Here is a 16,693-nt window from a genome sequence, read left to right as displayed (position 1 = left end):
TTTTTAAGACATATTATAGTCACGTATTAAATAAACATTTTATTTAAAATTATTCATTTAATGTTACTGAAAATATGGATCCATTTTTAAAGCATAACAAGCAATTTGTCATAATCCTATTTCTCCAAAGTACAGTTTGCTTTGAGTGCTTTGTGTTTATTTTAGTACACTTGAATATTCCACTTAAATCTCAAACTTGGTTCTTTATTTCAAAAACATTAGCTGCACTGATTTGAGATTTTTAATATACCAATTGTAGCAGTTACTGTTTAATGCAATTCACTATGCTTTATATGCATATTCACAGTTCAGATATTTATAAAGAACTTTGTAATGAACCATTTTATCCTTGCATTGTTCCTGAACAGGTCAAGAAGTAGTTCAAGATGGCTGCAGCTTCTTATGATCAGCTGCTAAAGCAAGTAGAGGCACTTAAAATGGAGAACTCCAATCTTCGTCAAGAGCTAGAGGATAATTCCAATCACCTGACTAAACTTGAGACAGAAGCTTCAAACATGAAGGTAAGAAAATTCAAGATTTTTGTAATGTGTGTTTATAGGTTGCTTATGAAGACTAGGGTTATCAGTTATTACTGAACCCAGACTAATGCAAAAATTGTGAAGTAATTACAGTAAATGTGATTGTCATTGCATGCTTGCATGTTCTGCAAAGTGACATTTTCAAAGCTCAAAAGGTATAAATCTTTCTTACACCATTTTTATCGGGGAAAAAATCATATTGCCATGGATGTAAGTTAAATTTGTCCCCTGTTGGTAATAGAGCTGCTTTGGCAGTCATCTCATGTTTGTACTGAGGTGACTCTTTTGCTTTTGTAGCATGGTCATCTTTGTTGCAGATGTCTGACAAGCTCTGAACTTAAATATTGTTAAGTTGGTTGATGAGTATGGGAGTATTACTAGCTAAGCTGAAATCTTGTTCCCTGGAGGTGGTCAGTGTTAATTAATGGCTACTCATGCACTGTGAACCTTAGGGCATTACTCCAAACAATTTATCTAGTATTGAGATTGTGAAGGTTTATGGAAGTCAAGAGTAGCTCAGTATTGTGAGCTACGACATGACCTTATGCCGACGTCGCACTACATGACTTTTCCTACTACACAGATTTTCAGTCGTAGCCTACATTTACATAATTGTAAGAAAATCACAGAGTTGTAGAGAGACGCAGTGCACACCCATTACTGTCAGTTGTGTAGTGTGACACCTCCAACGACTCAGTCATAGCGCTCTTAGGAGCCCTTACGACTCTTTGTGACTCAACAAAATCAAACTGGTTTGATTTTCTTAGAGTGAATCACAAGTCGTCGGGGTGGGCTCTTGTGTCTGCAACAGTCAACAGCGCTCAGCCGGAAGTACAATGCATAAAATGCCCACAGTGAAGAACAATGGTGGTCAAATCAATTTGTCCATGATCAAAAAAATGTGGTTTACTCCAAGTTTTTCGGCGTATCCTTCTCTTTCTGGTCACAAAGGAGAGCACAGGCTACAGCAGGGGTGCCCAACCAGTTGATCGCGATCAACCAGTCGATCATGGAGTGCTTGCCAGTCGATCGATCACAAGAATGTTTGGCAAAAAATAAATGGGCTATTTTACTCTTTTCGATAGCCTAAAAAATTTGGCATTCAAATTCAATGCTAAAAAAGGGAAATATAGAACAACATTTCAAAATGGCAAACAAAACGTATGATGTGGACTTTCTCGCTAAAAGTGAGTTACAGAAAAGAAAAGTGGGGAAAAATTAAAATCTCAACTAGCAGCAGTTGGTTTTCACAAGGCCTAATACAAGAGGGAAAGCGGCAAACATCGCATCGTTCCGTATGAGACATGTCGTGGCTAAACGCAAAAAGTCATTTAGGGATCGAGAATTAATTAAAAAATTAATCTGTTTGGAGATTCAGAAAGCTGTTGCTGAAATGAAAGTGTTTCTCAAGTCATCTAAACATGGTGAATATGCCCAAATAGAGGATGACCAGTGACTTCTATATTTAGCATTCCTCACAGACTTGACTGAACTGCTGAATGAGCTTAATGTCGAGCTGCAGGGACAAAATAAAAATGTAATCGACATGATCAGCTGTGTTACAAGTGTTCTCAAGTAAGCTTCTCAGTGCCAATGCTCACATTAAGATAGGATATTCCTTTTTTCTAAAATGGGGAACATGTTCACTGTAGCATGAGTCACTTGCTTTTATTTGCTGTCATTTTAGTGATGGTTATCGTAATTGTACTGATGTGCACACAGTCTGTTTTTCCTATATCAGAGCTTCAAGTTCACACTGGTAGATCGCGCTGGACTGGCAAATGAAAAAGTAGATCTTACATTAAAAAAAGTTGGGCACCCCTGGGCTACAGCAACGGCGGCAACTACCTCCTTGTTCTCCATGTTGTTTGTTTACTTTCGTGCGGTGCTCCTCCTCTGATTCCGGTGTGCTCCATGTTGATTGGCTGCCAGAATGAGGCAACCTCGCAGTACTTTTGCAGTGCAATACGAGATTTGGAACCGTGATGAAAAGTTTTGAGGGAATCGTGTAATTAGTCACCCCCTGTGATTCCTAGTCATATAATTTGACACCCTCTAGGACAGAAAAGGCAGCGAGATTCAGCAACTGCAGTCGTTAAATTTGGCACGCTCTCTGACTAGAAGTCGTGGTGAGTCATGTAATGTGATGCCAGCATTAGTTATTCTGTTACATCTTGAGTATAAGGAACCTGTATAGGATGTTCTTGCATATTGTGACACACTTTTACCTAGATCTTGAAATTCTTGCCGAAACTTCATTCTTCTTAGATTATGTATAGTTATTTATCATCAGCATCCTGTTCATTTTTTGCCATTCATACCAGTTGGAATCTTGACAATATTTGGCAGGCATGGGCAACTGTGTAGAGGTGGATATATTCTCTGATTCATGATGTGATCAGTGACTCATTTTAACGTTTCCTGGCTTTAATATATGTACTATGATAAACTAATATTTTTTTTCTATTTTTCCTGCAAGCTTAATGATGTTTTTTAGTACTTTGGTTTAATGTGTTACAGTAAAATGTTAAGTGTGGTATAATTGTAATAAACCTGCTCAACTAAAAATAAGCTCATTCACTTCCACAGATCTCCGCTAGTACTGTTGAATATATTAAACTTAAAGCAAGGCTGTTTGTCTTTTCTACTGTTTTGTACATACAAACAACGTGTTCAGTATTGGGGTGGGAGAACACAACTGCCAAACAGGTTGCTGATGCAAATGGTGTTTGTGGACAAGTAGTTGATACTCTTTGCTTTTGGACCACAATTTCCAAAACAGTGTTCCAGTGTGGTAAATGGAGACACTGTGGTGTTGTAGTTGCTGCTAACCATTCTGGCTAAGGTACAGTCTGCTCTGATGCAGTCTGGCCTTCTTTTTGTTATGCCTTAATTCAATTGGTGAAGCAGTTTCTCACTTCTCTGCTTGATCCTTGAGCTGTGGGAGGGCTGGGTTGCCTGACCCAGATGGGTGCTGCACTACAGATGTGGGTGAAGTGGATGCTTTTCTGTTAATAACGTGCTTTGGGATCAAAGTACTAAATAAATGCAAAGAATTATTAGAATTAATTTTTTTAACCGGTTGCATGAGTGAATTTGAACGAGCGTTTTGTTGACTTGCAAGCATATTTGGAACACCTTCAGCAAGAGGCTGCTCTGTTCTTGTCCAGAGCAGAGGATTTCTCATGCCAGCTTGATCTGTTACTGACGTTAAAGAATGATTAAAGGAAAAAAGGGTGTTAGGCTTAGTGCTGGGAAGCTAAGGTGGCTCTTGCATCATACAGAGAACTGGATTAGACTGAGCTAGCAGAGTGTGAAGTAGCAGAGTATTGGAGATGCATGCCCTTTTCAGTGGAAGACATTTCTGGAAAGCCTGGACTTGAGAATCACCCCAAAACCACAAAGCCGACTCCTTTAAAAAAAATTAAATAAAAGCTTGAAGCTGGTAAAAAAATTGAATTAAAATACAGTTGATCTTATTCTTAACACTTTTTAAATGCACGTCTACTAAATCCTTATGTACTGACACATGTCCTACAAATAAATATTCAGAATGCATTTTTAAGGTTTATGTTCTAGTCTTTGGGTGTAGGGTTTTTGAATGTTGAATGAATGCTAAAGGTTTTAGTTCTTTGGTTTTTAATTCAGACTTAATACTTATTTGTGAAGAGGCAATGATTTTACATGTATCCTTAGCATTCTTTTCCAAAACCTGAGGAACTTTAAATTTAGTCTACATTGGAGACAGCTGCTGTTTTTTTTCCATTTCCTTGCTTTTTTATAACCTCTTTTTAATGTTAACATACTGTAAATGATTCATGTATCATTTTATGTCTTGAGTTTTAAAGAAATTATACATAGGGACTAAATATTGCTTTGGTTTTTCCTTAAGGATACCCAAATAAAATGTATGCTCTTTCTTATTACCCAAGATGACTAATTTGTCCCTGGTGAGATTTGACTGCTGTTTGATATGCTTATGTATTAAGCTCTTTCAGCAAAAGACAGATTAAGTCTGAATGTTAATTCATTTTATTACTCTAATTGAGCCACTGCATACTGTAGCCTTACATATATTACAGACTTGTGGGCATATAATTTATGAAATGTGTGTGGAACATCTATAGATATTTCTTAGATTAATGCAAGTCACAGTAGCAGATGTATAAATCAGAATTTCTGACAGCTGTGCTTGTTTTCATGACTGCTCTTGATAATGGACACATTGCTCAATCTGTCAAAATACGGAGGTGACAGAATGGCAAATAGTTTTATTCATCATTCACTCGTGTCCTGCCATTGTGTTAAGAGAAGTGTCATGCATCCAGGACTGGCAAATGAAGGAAGGGAGGTAAGCAGAGTACTTACAAACAAAACCCTTGAAACCCTAAAGGAGCTTATAGGGAGCGGTGAGACCAGACCATTCTGTCTGATGCTTTGCTGTAGAAGTGATAGTACATTTGTGAACAGGTAGTGGACAAAGAAATTGAAACACCGGTGTACAGTTACTTCATGGGGCATTTGGACACCATGTGTGTCTGGTCAGGCCTGTAGATTCAGTGTCATCGGTTGTACCAGTGTTTGTAATTCAACACCACTGTTCTTTAAGACAGTCAGTTGACTAGTGCCTGGATCATGGAGATGGAGATCTCTCAGGCATTGTTTCAGAATATCCCATAGATGCTCAATGGGTTCTGATCTGGTAGCGTGAGAAGCCTATTATATGTGAATAACATCAGTGTCATGCTCATCAAACCATTGGGTGAACATGTTGAACACAAGCTGTGTTAATAGGGGGCCTTGTCATCCTTCAAGACACCTGGCAGGAAAGAAGTGCTCCAATATGGGGGTGAATATGATCACTTGATACCATTAAGTAGCGATTACCATTAACCTTGCTTTCTAAGGGAATGAGTGAATCCAACCCGTGCCAGGACCATCCAGCCCAGTACCGCCAGAACTCGTTGCTAGAACCAGGCACTTAGGCTGTACAGTGCTTTAGGTTGGTGCCACACGTGTATTCATCTGTTTGATAAGAACATGGTAGAGAGTGATTCATAAGACTATATCACATTTCTACACAGCTCGGTAGTTCATTGCCTATGCACTTTGTACCACTGGATTTGCAAATGTAAACCTCCTGGTGTGGGGTGTGCTCTGCAATCAGTCTATAGTGCCCCTCTCTTTGGAGCTCTTGCCAGACTATTTCTGGTAATGTTGGCTTCTCACACCCCAGGTTGAAATTTGCAGTCAATTGATAAGCACCCTCCTTTTCTTGCCTTGTAAAACGGTAATATAGCTCTCCACTTGGTATTAATACACGGATATCATGATCCGAGAAGCCCTAGCTTTCAGTATACCTGGTGTCCTATAATTACTGGGGTATGGGATCAGGTCTGAACCTGTGGTGCGGTCTTTGTGGAGTTTGTATGTTCTCCCTGTGTGCACATACGTTATCTCCAAGTACTCTGATTTCCTCCCAGAGCCCAAAGACATACTGGTGGTTTAATTGGCTCCAAGGAAAATTGAACCCAGGTGTGAGTGTGTACATGTCTGTGTGTCCGCCCTGTGATGGAGCCCCGCCCAGTGTGTATCTGGCTTTGCACACTTTGCTTGCTGAGTGCTGGGATAGGCTCTGGCTCCCCTTCGGCCCTAAACTGAATGAAATAGTTAGAAAATGGATGGATTTTCATTTTTTTTCCACTACCTCTAGATTGTTTCTGTTCTGGCCTTGACAGAATACCATGGTGCCTCTTACGATCCTAGAGTTTAGAAAATGTTATGTGTAATCTAAGTAACTGTTGAGATTGCTTACCACACTTAATGTCTAGCCTTATGTAGCTATAGTTTAGTAAGCATTAGAAATTCTACACATTTTCTCAATTTATTTTTTTTCATAAAAATGTACCTTAATCTACTAGAGGGTTTTGTGTCTCTTGTAGGTCTCCATCGAAACTAGTGTTGACTGTCAGTATTATTTGATTACATTTGTACAGTGAGTAGTTAATGAATTATCAGGTGGCTCTGGGTTTTTAAGCATTTTTTCACACCTTTTTTCTTGTCACTCTTTATGACAAGATTGCCGTCCATATTTATTCTGTAATGGTATAAATACTTTCTAACAAGATTGAAACTTCATATCTGGTCATTTGATTTGCTTTGGAAGAAACAAGGTTTATTTTCCATGATCTCATAATACACTAGTTGGTCACAAGCTGAAAAGGAATTTGTAGTTCATAATACCTTATGTTTGTAAATGGCGTGTTTGCGGTTACGTTTTAGCTTGAAATATATGTTTTACTCCTATGTTAAAGTGGCTTTAGCCCTTTAGGGACTGTTGTTCAGCAGGGATGTTTTCACAAGCACACCTTTTGAAACCCTGTTGTTAATGTCTCAGAATGCACTTAGTTTTTCAGTGTGCACTACTGGACATGGGTTCCTTAAGGCTCCCATTTTCATTTATCTGGTTGATTGCAGAAAGGAAACTAAATTACACTGTACTTTAAGGACATGCATAACAAAAGACTGCAGCGCTAGTGACAGTTGTTAAGGCAACCAATGGCGAAAGTGAAGAACACAGACACTGCTTCACAAACCTGAATTTGTGGGACAAGCATTGCCCAAGGGTGCTTTTGTTTGCTGTGCTAGAAAAGTGAAAAGCTTGAGGCATAAAATGCTTTCCCAGACATTGGAAAAAGAATAAAGTTGAACAATAATACAATAAAGTGCTTTTCAGAATTTTAAGATTAGTTAAGGGTTAGCGCATATAATGACATCATGGAATGGTCCCTTTACTTCTAAGAGATGTTCATATCTGTTTGCTAGTAAAATTATATTTTTATATATTATATAGTTTTATTTTTTAAATTAACTATTTGTTTTTGTTCCAGCCTAGTTCTTAAAGGGAAACTGCAGTCACAAATTATCACACTGGTTATTAAATCTCGATAAAAAAAATAAGTTAATTGATGGTGTCAGAAAACAAATGACAACAAAACTTTGTGAAAATACTGAATGGTTCCTATTGTTGTTGCAAACCCTTTTTCTCGTCATGGACGAGAGCAAGAGTTTGCACAAATTGCGATGTAAATCGGCCTTTCCTGCTCACTAGTCCCTGTAATGACGTAATGTACAAGTGAATAAGACAGGTTCTACAGCAGACATTTCACCGCAGAACTTTTCCAATGTAATCTCATGCAGAGTTAACAAGTAAGTTCTATTTGTTGGCAAAACCATCAGAAAGTCGCAAGAAATATTATAATGGGATTAAAAAAGATGTATTCACAAGCCCGCTTGTTTACAGTGTAATAGGGCTGCCTCACCTCACCTTACACTTTGTTGTCTCATTCTGAATGTTAGATATGGCACTGCACATACCTGGAAATTGTTTATTTTGTGATGTAAATAGAAGGTTTTACATGTTACCGTGTACATTTTACCTTCATTGTGATTTGAAAGGGGCTCATCCATGCCGATTCTTTCTAACCCCATGATTAGCGATTTGCTAGTAATTGATCTGCTCGCTTGTTCAGCTGTTTCTGTGTTTGGTCCTTGATATTTATGAAACCTAACATTAAGAGTATTGTTTCCACTAACTTAAGTACACAGAACTTTTTAAGAAGGCTCTTTTGAATTTTTATTATTTTGCTTTCCTAATTTTGAATTAACAGGGTGTAATAGATCAACTTATGATGAACAGATGCAGACAGAAATGAAATATCAAACACTCCCACAATGAGTTACGGTTTTCCCACTTAAGATGTCCGGTATCTTACATTTCAGATAACCCTAATCAAGGAAGTTCTGAACTTTGGAAACGGGAACTGGTACAAATCACAATTAAAATTTTAGAAGCTGAAAAAACTTTAAAAAAATCAAAAAGACAGCTGAGATAGTTTGACCCGTGTTTTAGAACTTTGCTAGAACAAGAACCAAAAGCCAGTTGTCCTCCAGGATCAGGCTTAAAACCCGCTTAACTACAGGAGAGGAAACAAAGTCAACAGTATACTGTATGTAGAGTTTGTAAAAGAAATGTGCCAGTGAACATTCTGAACATGGAATGTGTTAAAATGTAAAACAGTAAACAAAGGAATGCATGTCAGTGAAGACCACCTTTTCCCCTGGTTCATTTGCTGATTGTGAAAGCCTAAAACAATATGTTTCATAATTTAATTTAATTAGCAAGTGGATTAAACCAATAAATAATGCGTACTGTAGCATGGAAAAAATAAAACTAATGTCCAGTTATCATGCAAATGAACATTTTAAAGTCCACTCTCGTTTTTGTTTTAGTTGTTTTTCTCCTCTACATTTTTAGTAGGCCTATGTGATAAAGTGGCCTTGGGAATTCAATTAATGACATTAGTCGACAGATCTCATCTACCACTGCTGTAGAAGCTGTTTTGGCATTTTTTTCTAAGATGGCCCCTCGGTTTTCAGATGGGTAGTTTCATCCTTTGCATGCTAATGTGTTGTTGGAAATTCTGGATGTCGCCAGTGTACGCCCATGGCAGGAAGTGGGGTGAAATCATGGTATCCTGCTACAGCCATTAAAGCCAGCTATTTCTCAGCGTCCTTTGTGTTGAGCCAAGCTTGATGTTAGTGAATTAGTTATTGATTGCCGGTTGTTAGTCATGCTAGAAAAGAAGACAATGAGGTACACTGGAGGGCTGTTTGGAATTGGTTGAATAAATTAGCAGTGCAACCTGAAAATAAGGGACACTACACAATTTTCAGTGGTTTTCAGACTGGATTACTTGGAATGTCACAAACTTTAAACATTAGTTAGGCTTATAAATACTGTGTAATTTTCCTGATTCATGCTGTTTGTGTCTCCAGTATAGCACTGTATGTGTCTTACGTAGTGCTTAATGTTTTTGACCTTTTAGGATTTTCACTGAATTCTAATGCATGAATGAATCTTAGAATGGTTACTAAATTAACTTAATAGCTGGTAGTACATTCGGTCAAACAACAATAATTATATTTAGTTGGGACATATCCAGAAATTAAATATTCACTTGAGTCTTGAGACACTTGAGAGGTTCACAACAATAGCCTAGCCCTTTACTGAGCCAAGATTTGGTAAGAGCTTTTGAGAGACAGAAATTAATTATAGGGAAGGTAAAACTATTTTTACAAAAATATCCCCGTTCAGGGCAAAACTGCCTAATCTAAAGTGATGGGATCTTTCTTATGTAAAATAAATGTAACAAAATGCAACCAATGGATGAATACCTTAAGAAAGAAATCAATCCTTTCCCACCTCAGTTACCTAGGAAGCTGTTTTTAAAGGGGAAGGCCTGAAGTGCTGGAATGTGGCCTTTAAAAGAGGTGCCGTTTCTCAGTATATAGGCAGAGGGGAAAAGTTACTATGGCCAGACCCTCTGATGTACTGATCTGATCTCCTAGACTGGGCATTCATTCTTCTCTCAAAGAAGGGCTTAAATGTATGTGGCCTACTGTGCCAGTACCTTTCTGGTACTGCGTGTTGAGCAGTGGCTTATATAATTATCCCAACAAGTATCCTTAATACCCTGTCATGTGTAACTATTAAAATAGTTTTTAATTTGTGGTTTAGATTTTCATCTGAGCACTTTGTGCCTGGCAGAATGCCAGTCTGATGAGTATTGGATGCAGTATACTGTGTACTGTTAAATATTTCCTGTACCCACAGGTGTTGAAAATAATATATTTTCATATATTCCTGTTCCTTTATCATTAATGCACTGGTAACAATTTGGTTCCATTTTGTCACAATTCCAGAACACAGTTGTTCATGGCTCTTGTCATAATTTACTTGGAATTGTAACAATAATATAGGACTGTAGAATTAAATGTTTCTGTGCTTTATCCCCCTCATCTTTATACTGTATAATGCCATTGGCAAAATCAATTCAATCTTTGGATTGTTTTAAGAAATAAATTAGAATGTTTGTTTTGTAATCTGAATTTTTTAATTTTAATAGCAAAAGATGCATTTTCTTTAGATTTTATTTCAGAACTGTAATGAGTCCATCAATTAACAAACTGCCTTTACTGACTAAAAATTCCCAGGTATAGCTTTTGAGTTACCGTACTATCCTATCAGGAAGTGTTCTAAGAAGAAAATAATCTTGGAAAGAAAGGGATGCATTTAATTATTCTTTGTTTTTTGTAATATACTTAATCAGATGACCTGAACTCATGGTGAAGTATATGCCAGGAAGATAGGATACAGGAAAGAATGCTTTTCTTGACAAAGGAAAGAATACTCCTTTATTCTTTATTCATGAATTAACCTTTATGATTTCTTTGTAGTTGAAAGTCCTGAACGAACACACCACTAAGTTTGTCAGGTGAAATGACCACAATCTTATTTTCTAAAAAAATTGCTATTGGTGTAACATTCAAACACTTATTATTAACTTTCTTTATTATGACTGAAGTTCATCACACTGCATTTAGATATCAGAATCCCCCTCTAATTTCACAAAGATTTAAATCCTAAGGTTTATCCCTTGTTTGGCTACACATCTGCTGTTATTGCTTTGTATGCTTACTTAGAGAATGCCCTAATTTATATAGATGAAATCAGTTCATTTTATTTGCGTGAAACCTGGCACAGGAATGAATGTTTGCTTGGGTTTTCTCATATAGGCTACTTCAAATCATTTGCCCTGTTGTGTTTTACTTGTCTGAATGCGGTATTTGTAGTAGTATCAAACAGTTATTCACTATGGTGTCTCCTGGTATTTGTTTGAGGTAACTGTGAATAAGCAGAAAAGGAGTGCAGCATTTTTTGGTGACAAGTTTGAAATCACAGGTCTTCTTGATGTCAGTTCCTCCAGTTGAATTATTTGTTAACTGGAGATCTTTGCTTTCAGCCTTTCCTTTATCTCCAGATAGTATCTTTGTGGTGATTAAAGCAGATATTTGCTGCCCTCTGCTGGCAATAGTTTAAGTAAACACTTTGTGGTAGATAAAAGTTCTTGGAAATAGTTATGGCACTGTAGCCACAGTGAAGACTGCAGATAATAGATTGCCAAGCTATTAGTGAAGTGTTTTAGGGACTTCCTTAAACCAACCCAACAAAAGTTCATGTTCTTAATTAAAACGTGATGACAGTGATTGTTTGCAGTTAAGCACAGGAACATGTCTGTTGGGAATTAAATGTTTGGAGTCATAAAATGTCTTGGATGTTTATATGTAGTTAGTAAAGATAATGTTTTCAGACATTTGTTACTTAATTTAATATTAATATAATTTATTTATTGAAAATAGTCTCATATAATGATGTAGGTAAGTGTTTATGAAAAGCTTGTTTGTGGAATGACCTAGAGGAAATGGGTATGTGATATCCTGTTCTGAATCGCCGTGGTGCAGAATTTAGATTCCGCCAACACAATGAAGTAGATGTCACCTTCTGACCTGATATCATGTGCTTTAATTAACCAGTTCTTCCTGTGTTTGTGTAAAATCAATATTGAGGTACTACTTCACTGATTCACGTCCTTCCATTTGGTAGGTAAGCATCTGGGTTTCTGTTGAAATACTGCAGCAGTCCAGCAGCTGCAATAATAACTGTTATTGAATTAATGTTGGAGAGAGTTGGCCTAGATGCTATTCGGCATCTGGCTAAGATAGATCCAGTATATATAGACCAATACAGAACATTTTTCCTGTTCAGTGGTGGCAGACATGAGCTCCCAATCACATTTTACAATGTCATGTTTTAATTTTTTTGTATGTGAGAGTGCAGGTGATTGTTTTTCAAAAATAATGCAATGGAACATGGATGAAATGAGGGCATTCTTTTGCATGTATTTCCTTTGCTAGATGTGTATCATGGTACTTTATTAAGTCCTGGTATGTTAACTGTTTCTGAGATTAACATGAGGCTTCACTTTTGAAAACAGGAAATTGGCATCATGTGTATTAGTGGTAATCCCATTGATAAAATCTGTCTTCATATGCTAAGTATGTTGGTGTGTATACAGCTAGTGCCCTTTATAGTCAGTATTAAGCATACTGTAGGAATTAACCCTACAATGTAGATATTGGGTTAGATTTAAAAATGAGAACTTAGTCCAATTCAAATAGGCTCTTCAGCTGCTAAAAATGATGACTGTTTCTTAAAAACATCAAGTTTGATAGTTTATTCAGTGGAGAAAATTCAAATGTTGCATTTGACTTTTAGATACAGGTACCTTTTCTGTGTTTTGGAAAATGACACCACATATATTTCTAGGTGCTTGACCATTATTTTGGAGTTTAAATGTAGTAGAACTGCCCATATTACACTTCATAATCAAAACACTGTGTAGCAGTAGTCTGTTGAATTACCGTCCACATTAAAAATACTCTTTATTTTTACCACTCATTTCTAGTATCTTATGTCTTCGTTTCCTCTTATTTAGGCTTCATGGGTGGATGATCCCTGATTTTTGGCTACTCTCAACCACAACAGCATAGAATTGTCTCAAGCTTCCCACCAAATTGTACATTCCAGTCTAGTGTAAAGCATCTTTGATAGAATGATAGAATTCACAAGATGATTGCCAATTTCCCAATCATCAGATTTGTTTCATCATGCATCCAACCACAGTAAATGCTGCTATGTAAAATGTTTGTTTATAAAGAAAGTAATTTTTTAAAATTTACGTTTCAATTCTTCATCATTCTGATGACAGTGTTGAAATGCTTATTGAAAAACTATTATTTTTTAACAAATCTATTTTTTTACTGAACTATTAAGTTCTCTAAATTATATTTCCAAGTAATTTCAATTGTGGGCTTAGCCTGTTGTCCTTGATTATTAATAAGAGCAGTCATTATTATGGGGAGAATTTTTTTGTGTGCTTCCTTTTGTCATTAGTGGAGAATAAAAGAGTACTTGTGTGGAACCCTCCTCAGGAAAATGTGTACTGTTTTTAGGCAGCCTGTTAATGATGCAGGGTTCAAGCAGAGATGCAGAGGTCATCTTGCACATAGTAAGAGCTGGGGTGCCCAGGGGGATAGGAAAGCAGTGTCATATTAGTTTAATGGAAAGCAGCTGCAGCTCCATTGTCCTCCTTATGCATTAGGCAGATTTTTATTGACTTGGGTGGGATGACAAGCTGCTTCCTGCGAGAAGATTGTGTTATCGGACACCATTTTAGGGCCATGTTGGCGTCTTGAGCATGGGGTTGTTTTTTATTTTATTTTAGAAAGGTGGAAGATGTACATCATATAGTCTGGGATTGCACTTTCGGATTACTGGAGGATGATGCACTTTCTCACAAACAGGGGTTGCTGCGATAGCAGTGGCTTCATTATGGTAAGAGTGAATTGAACTATTTCTGTGTGAAATGGAGACCATGTTTCTTCCACTGTTCTAGAAACCTGGCAAATGTGATTTTGCCATTTTCATGGCAAAAAGATTTTGCTTGCCAAAGGATTCTTATGTGTCTTACATATTTCCATTGACAAATCTCAGATTTATTTTTTGACAGTAGTTGATTTTATATGCAGATTCCTATAAGAGGTTGTCAATTTGGTGCTACTTTTCTGTGTTTTAAGTTAATGTAGGTCAGATAAAGGCTCGTTATAAAGGCGAACAACCGACAGGGCTTTGCCACTATTGTGGGTACATCTAGGATAGAGCAGGGTGCAGTAGGATAAACCACTTTTGCTTAGGACCGCTGATGGTGAGATTTCCATTACTAAAGTACAAGTTAGCTGTTAAAGGCATACGCAATTTATTTCACTTTCACACTAAAAACTGTGCCATCTATACAAAGCCTTTGAACTGTTAGTGGATAAAAGCAAGTAAAAGATATTAAGCTTTGAAGCCTTTTATGTGTGTGGGTTCAGTAAGACAGAACTAAAATACACCATGGTCCCCAAGTAATTAGATTTCTTAAGAACAAACTCTGGATGGTTTCATCACAGAAATGGAGAAAGAACTTGGCAAAGAAGAATTACAGATTAAAGAGTGGGGTAACCTTCTGTGGGGAAATGTAATAGAAGTCAGTGCCACATCAAACAATGCTGTGAGCATATCATAACCTATAACGTTGTGAAGATGTGAATGTAGAAGGTCTGCATTTTCAGATCCCTTTTTCTGGGCTGCAGTTTGATATTTTCATGCAATATTGTACTGTTAACAATCATTGAAATCCTTTTAGCTTTGATTGATCTCCACACAAACTGGAAAAATTGTATTGGCAGAATCTTTTAGAAGCAGAACAAAGTCTGTCTACCTTGAAAGAAGTTCAGATGTTTTAAAAGATTTTAAGGGTGTATGAAAAATGTTTTTTTTTTGCCGAAGAGACAAAAATGCTTCGTGTTTAATCCGTTTACAATTTTGAGGAAGGAATATAGATGATTAGTTTGTTTAGAATGGGTTTTAGCTAATATATTTAATCCTTCATGCTTTTGAATTTTGATGTACTAAGGTGAAGTTACTGTTCACACTCCTTTCATGTTTTCTGGCTCAATTTGGTTTTCAGAAAGGATTTTTTCAAGATTTATAAATATAAACATAAAATCAAAATATTTTATGATGTTAAAGACCATGTATGCTCCATAAAAATGTGCATGGCAACCTTTAAAATATTATATAAATGGTGCAGCAGACAATTAAAAACTACATGCACATACTACATATACAGTATTACACCAGTATTGAGATCTGATGTAATAGCATCTTATACTGAATCTGTGCCACTAGCTCAATCTTTCTTTTTGAATGTCAAGTTTTGTTCTAAACACTCAAACTTCTAAATCTTTGCCAAACTAGAAGAATTGATTTAGCTTATTAAAGACTTGCGAAAAAGACTGCAGTATCGTTTGAATTTAAGCACACTAAACTTTTAAACTTTTATCAGGGTTGAAGTGAAGAAATATAATACTATTACGCTTGCTGTAACTGTAATTACTGTGAGTTTAATATCGTAGTGTAACTAATGGTAGAGCCATGGTAGAGCATTTTTAACGGTGTATTGAGCTTGTTGAAATGTGGGGTAATGGTAATGATGCCTGTAACATTGAAAGTGTTTCCTTTATAGGCTTAGCTTTATAAAGCATGATTTCTGACAAAATCCAGCATATAACGGACAACTCTTCTTTTCCATTTCAACTTTTACAAGTTTCCATTTCTTTCTTATTATAATGCGCACCCCATGCATTGCAGACTATTTAATCAATTCTGTGGCATAAAAATACCAATAGACAAGTACACTGTGATGCACCGTAGCCTGCATCACGGAATAAGCAAAGAAAATTTTATTAGTGCATTGAAGTTTGAGCATGTTATCACCAGCAGAATTCCAGTATGGTTTCCGTTTTCCTAAACGGCACCTCTACAGTCCAGTTTGTCTTCCTTTAATGCAGAAGTAACACAGGCTGTGAAAAGCATATGCTGTTACATTGCTGGCATTTCTCCCTGTTTAAATGCGCTCAGTCTGATCCCGGTTGATTTTGTGAAACACCTTTTTGATGATCTGCCTCCAGCAAGCCTATATTCAAATCCTGCCTTTTATTATTACAGCCCATTGAGGATAGATATCTATTTTCAATCTCAAACGTGTCAGCTTTTTTGGTTTTCTAGCCCACATACTCTTAGACCTACATTTCCTGTTGAGCAATCGCATTTGCCACTAACGTAGTGGCCCTGAATGCTTTATGAATGCTTTTTAGGTACCATTATTTTATTGTTACAACTTAACTGAACAGCTTAACGTCAATTTGTTTGTTTAAAAAAGTAACAAAATATACCTTTCATTTTCTTTGCTATTTAAGGAAGTATGACATTTTTGTCAGATGGGAAAAACTGAAGGCATCTCTGAACTTGGTTATGAAGCTACTGCAGGTTTCTACAAAGCTGAACCATGAACAAAACCCAATGATGGGCAAGAGTAATTACAACTTAAAACAAAGATTAATGCATTCTAATATTACTTCTGAGGCAGCATGAGATCAAATGCCAAAAAAGATTAAAGAATAAACTGGAGTACATCTATAGGATTCATTGCTGTTTGTGATTTTGTCAGATGGGGAAACCATTTGATGGTAGATCAAAGCAATGGTGTATTTTTATATTCCTCTAGCCTTAAGGCTGAAACACCTTCCTTTTGTAGGGGAGTAACCTTAAATGTTATCTGACACTGAAAATTATTCTTAAAATGATTTCA

At 36.7% G+C, this 16,693-nt stretch overlaps 1 protein-coding gene across 2 annotated transcripts in view; it reads left to right on the top strand.

Moving 5' to 3' along the window:
- The window catches only part of apc (APC regulator of WNT signaling pathway), a 79,418-nt gene that overhangs the window by 29,021 nt on the left and 33,704 nt on the right, over window positions 1-16,693 (top strand). For both annotated transcript variants that reach the window (XM_088909941.1, XM_088909939.1), the window contains exon 2: window positions 369-521. In XM_088909941.1, coding sequence (XP_088766067.1) covers window positions 387-521 — 135 coding nt within the window. In that variant the 5' untranslated portion in view covers window positions 369-386. The remainder of the gene's footprint in view (window positions 1-368; window positions 522-16,693) is intronic.

This window comes from Atractosteus spatula, chromosome 3 (assembly GCF_055471065.1).
Source record: "Atractosteus spatula isolate fAtrSpa1 chromosome 3, fAtrSpa1.hap1, whole genome shotgun sequence".
NCBI classification, from domain to species: domain Eukaryota; kingdom Metazoa; phylum Chordata; class Actinopteri; order Semionotiformes; family Lepisosteidae; genus Atractosteus; species Atractosteus spatula.
This window is presented reverse-complemented; position numbering and strand designations above follow the sequence as displayed.